This window comes from Drosophila obscura, unplaced genomic scaffold (genome assembly GCF_018151105.1).
Source record: "Drosophila obscura isolate BZ-5 IFL unplaced genomic scaffold, ASM1815110v1 contig_150, whole genome shotgun sequence".
Lineage (NCBI taxonomy): Eukaryota > Metazoa > Arthropoda > Insecta > Diptera > Drosophilidae > Drosophila > Drosophila obscura.
The window spans coordinates 10,060,551-10,065,447 of NW_024542736.1; the positions used below are offsets into that span (position 1 = coordinate 10,060,551).

A 4,897-nucleotide genomic window follows, 5' to 3' on the forward strand; every position below is an offset into this window, starting at 1 on the left:
TTGGGTTGGCGCCGAAGTGGCAACATATCTATATTATATTTATATATAAATATATACATATATACCAGTGAATATATATACCGAGCATAAATGCTGGTCTCACACTCTTCAATTTAAATGCAGTGGAGTACGATTTTTGTTTGAATGTGTTTGTCTGTATGCGATATGTGCAAATGGAAAAACAGCGACTATATCGATGCTACCATCTCTATTGTTTTTCCAGCTACGAATTGACCTTGAAGTGCAACAGGATTTTTATGCACAATTGCAATTATGTCTGGCTCTGAAGATGATGACTGGTTTACCAAAGACGAGGAGGAGATTGAGCAGAGCTTCCAGGACCAGGTGAAGCAACAGGATGAGCAGAAGGAGGAGGATGAGCAGATATTGTGCAGCGATGCCGTGGGTATGTGGGGGAATTCCATTGTTCTATAGTCACAGTTCATAGTCCATTGTTATACGATTTGTTATTTGAGACGGCCACTTTCAGACTGTTTGAAACAACTTGATTTGGAGAGCAGCGCTGGTGAAACCAAGGCATCGGGTCGCTTTGCAACCATAGAACTGTCGAAAGCATTGAAAATGTTACCCGTGGATATGTTCCTCTATTTCATGTCGGAGGATCGGGATTTGTTTGTGGCTCAACTTGCCGGCAATGACAGCCTGAAGCGTCTGTCCATACTTTTGGAAGCTCTCAAGTCGATCTGTCAGCTGGAGCTGGGCGGATTCGATGATCAGTTCTTGGCCGCCTTCTCCAAGCAGACGGTAATCTTCAATTCGTTCCGGCGTTTTGCCCTGGCGATCTCCGCAAACGCTTTGCAAGGCAAATGCGATGCAGAATCTGAGCAGATTTTAAGGAACATGATATGGCTGATGGCACGAGCGAACAAGATCGGAGTTCTTGGACAGCAGGGCTACGAATTGGTGGGCATCTGCAAGAAGCTGATCGCAGAAAGCAAGCTGCCGCAGCTTCTAGCCTCTGACTTGTCTCAAGAGCTGGAGGTGTTTACAGACACACTGCCAGCCTTGATCAACGTTAAGGGCGAAATCTACCCAACGGTGGACAGGCTGCTCCAGCTGGAAAACTTGGAGCCACCCAATCCACCAGCACCATCTGCGTCCAACCAAGTGGCAGACTATCTAAGCACACAGCGTCACATACTGCAGCAGGATTTCTTTCTGCCTTTACTGGAATTCGTTCAGTATCTACGAGCCGGATGCAATGTAGATGGTCTGGAGGAGCGGGGTCTCCTCTGGCGAGGCACACAACTTGATCTGAATCCGGAATTTGTGGATGCGCAACGACACAGCCTGGTTTTCCTTAACCTACGACCTGTCGCTGACTCAAAGAAGATAAAGATTAATAGAAAATTGATGGAGAACTTCAAAACGGGTGCTCTGCTGTGCCTGACCACTGGCTTGGACTTTGAGAATCTCATTTTGTGCACCGTTGGCTACACCGAGCCTGCCAAGCTGAACGAAGGACTTGTAAGTGATAACAGAAGGTTTTTCTCACGTTAAATCTAATCATATTTGTAATCCCCAGCTGAGTGTGGTGATTGTAAAACAATACAACATTGGCAACATCTACGAGCGACCGTTGATGATGTTCCAGACGCCCGTATTCTTTGAGCCATATGTTCGGGTGCATAATTACCTGAGCACCTGCAGCACAGAGCAGTTCCCAATGCGTCGCTACATTGTGGATGGACAGGCAAGTAGCATATGTATATCTAAAATATGTGAATATTCTAAACCTAAAGTTATACACTTGCAGATTGATATACGGCCACCAGCGTACATTAAACCTGACGTTAAGCTCACGTATAATCGGAAACCGTTTACGCCGTCGCAGCCACCCCAGGACCTGATTTTAAATGACAGGCAAAGAAATGCATTTGAGGCAGCCTACACCAATGAGTTCTGCATTATACAGGGACCGCCTGGTACAGGCAAAACGCATGTTTCTGTGGAGCTGGTAAACAGTCTTATACAGAACGCCAAAGTGCTGGGCACTGGACCCATCATTGTGCTAACTTATACGAACGACTCTCTGGACAAGTTTCTGGTAAAGGCATCGAAATACACAAGGGAAATACTGCGCTTCGGTTGCCAGACGCGCGATCCACAATTAGCCAAATTCAATGCCAATTCAATGCTTGACCCGGAGCTGGTACCGCCACGCCTGAAGCGCGTGTGGTGGCTGGTGAACACTGAATACAAAGAGCAGTTCCAGCGACTTCAAACGCTGTACGCCAACTTTGATGGGAGCGAGGGGAGCTACCAGGAGACCCTGGTCGCACAGGAGCAGCTGCAGCAGGTGTCCGAGAGACTGGACACTGTGCGCATCATCTTCCAATATTATTTGGCTAGAAACAAGGATCTGTTGGCCATGACCACAACGTGCGCGGCTCGTTTGAATTTTCTGTTTCGTCTGCTGAAATCCAAGTGTTTCATCTTCGAGGAGGCAGCCGAGATTCAGGAGGCACACATACTGGCCTGCCTCACACCCCACACGCAGCACGTTATTCTCGTGGGGGACCACAAGCAGCTTCAGCCCTTCACTGGCTGCAGCCAGCTGTCGCAAGTCTCCCTTTTTGAGCGCCTCATCGATAAGGGCCTGCCCTATTCTCTGCTCAATGTCCAGTACCGAATGCGTCCCTGCATTTCGGGGCTTCTGGTGCCCAGCATCTATGAGGAGCTGCTCTGCTCGGACTCGACGAATGCTTACGAAGACGTCCGCCTTATGGACAAGAATTTGTTCTTTGTGTCGCACAATAAACCGGAGAAACCGCAGCTAGATATGTCCATTGAGAATATTCACGAGGCCAAAGAGCTGGCTGAGCTGACGGAATTCCTGCTGGAAAAATCGAAATACGAGGCCAGTGATATTGTGATTCTGTCACCCTACAATGCCCAAGTGGAGCGCATCAAGAAAACGGTTCATAAACAGATTTCTACCTCAACTTTTAATTGCTAATCCATTCCAATTATTCTGCAGCTCCCGATGAAATATGCAAAGGGTCCAAATAGTGTCCAGGTGTCGACCGTGGATAGTTTCCAGGGCCTGGAGGCGAACATTGTGCTGCTCTCGCTGGTGCGCAGCAATCCGTCCGGCCACATAGGGTTTCTGGGTAAGCCGAATCGTGCTTGTGTGGCCCTTTCCCGTGCACGCTGGGCGCTCTACATCATTGGGAACATGGAGACACTGCTGCAGGGCAACTCTGAGCTGTGGTCAGCGATTGACAAACGTTTGAAGGAGGCCAATGCCATAGGCGAGGCATTTCCAAAAGTAGTTTGATCTCCAATTAAAAAACAACATAACGTTTGTTATACATTTGATTCCTGGTTTTATTCGTATGTATGTATGTATGAGGGGAGGGTGGAGGTTCTCTGAATGAAGATGGCCTGCCCATGTGCGCCTCGGTATCAATCAGATTTACATTTAGTATTATTATTTGTTGAAACTGTCATATTGAATTGTTGAATTTCACATTGTATATGCTGGTATATGGAGACGGTGCTTGGTTGTTTCGATTGATTCTATTGCTAGACATTTATCCCATACCACACACGACACTTATGCATTAACGGATATAGTATTGTATGTACATGTATCTACTGTAAAGTAGTTAGCGCAGCTCTTCAGGTCTACAATATGTGGACGTTTAAGCAGACACACCACAAAAAGTAGAGGTATGCAAGGGTTCGGGTTTTGCTGTTTTGTTTCTACATTCAATACACATTCAGGGAATTGATTGGTTGTGGGGTGGCCCAATAAGTATACATATCTATACACATAAGCTTGCATATCTTGTACCGGAGTATCTCTATATAGTAGGGTTTACTTTGTCCATTTTTCCCCCATTTTGATTACATATATTGTTTTGTTTGGTTAAAACCTTTTTTTCAAAAAACGGTCCATCAATTAACTCTGCATATTTTCCCATCTTGTTTAATTTTTTTTTACAGTATTTTAGGTTTATTTTGTTACCTTTTACTTATAGTTAAGGGTTTGTTTTTGCTATTTTCTTTTCTCACTTTCTTACGATCTACGACTGTTAAATGAAACATTTGGCTTACATTTATGTTCGGTTTTTCGGTTGTTACAAGAACTAAACAATGTACACAGATCGATCGTATCTTTAAATATAGTTTTATTCGATGGGGAAAACATGGGTGTGTTTGGGGTGTGTGTGTGTGTGAAATGAGGATAAAACCAAAAACGAGAAGTGAGGGCGAGGGTCAGATCAGCAAGTAAGTTAATATCCTCCAATTACGAGCTACGATCATAATTTTTTGTTTTGTTTTGTTTTTTGTTTTGTATTGCATTGGTAACGCGATTTGCGAACCAGCGCACAAAGGAGCGAGGCCTCTACAACGTCGTCAACTTATAACTTACTGGATTTTTGAGGATGATAGTTTGCGTGGAGGGGCATGAGGGGAGGGGTAAATCAAATCTTTATAACGTACATAACTAAAACTGAATCTTGGATGCGGACAGAGCGCCACGTCAGTTGGGTGTGTGTGTGTGTGTGTGTGTGTGTGTGTGTGTGTCTCTGTGCGACAAGTGGTCGTGGATTGGATGTCTCTCTTCATGGCGGTGGTGGTGGCAGCTTGTCTGTTGGTGGTGCCGCTGCAGCTGCTACAGGATTGACCTTTCTCTGTGCCACTATGCGATGGCTGTGGCTGTGACTGCCGCTGCCACTGCCACTGCCACTGTTGCTGCGTCCCCTGTAACTGCTGCCGTGAATATTATTTACCCCACTGCCACTGCTGCTGCTAGTGACGACGACGCCGGCGACACCACCACCACCACCACCACTACCACTGCTCCCACTTGCTCCTCCTCCGATTGTGGCTGCTGTCCGTGTAGTTGTCGTTGTCATCATGGTGG

The 4,897-nt window shown here is 46.1% G+C and overlaps 1 protein-coding gene across 3 annotated transcripts; it reads left to right on the forward strand.

Moving 5' to 3' along the window:
- Nucleotides 1-51: 51 nt before the first annotated feature.
- LOC111075731 (NFX1-type zinc finger-containing protein 1) lies at nt 52-3,510 on the forward strand. Of its 3 annotated transcripts, none has more exons than XM_022369201.2 (6): nt 52-127; nt 224-406; nt 491-1,488; nt 1,547-1,714; nt 1,778-2,941; nt 3,002-3,510. In XM_022369201.2, exons 2-6 carry the CDS (start codon nt 274-276, stop codon nt 3,299-3,301), a joined length of 2,763 nt encoding a protein of 920 aa, XP_022224893.2. In that variant the 5' UTR covers nt 52-127; nt 224-273; the 3' UTR covers nt 3,302-3,510. The 3 variants fall into 3 exon arrangements, with proteins under 3 accessions (XP_022224893.2, XP_022224892.2, XP_041447504.1); XM_022369200.2 differs by having other exon boundaries at nt 84-156; XM_041591570.1 differs by having other exon boundaries at nt 96-152.
- Nucleotides 3,511-4,897: the final 1,387 nt, after the last annotated feature.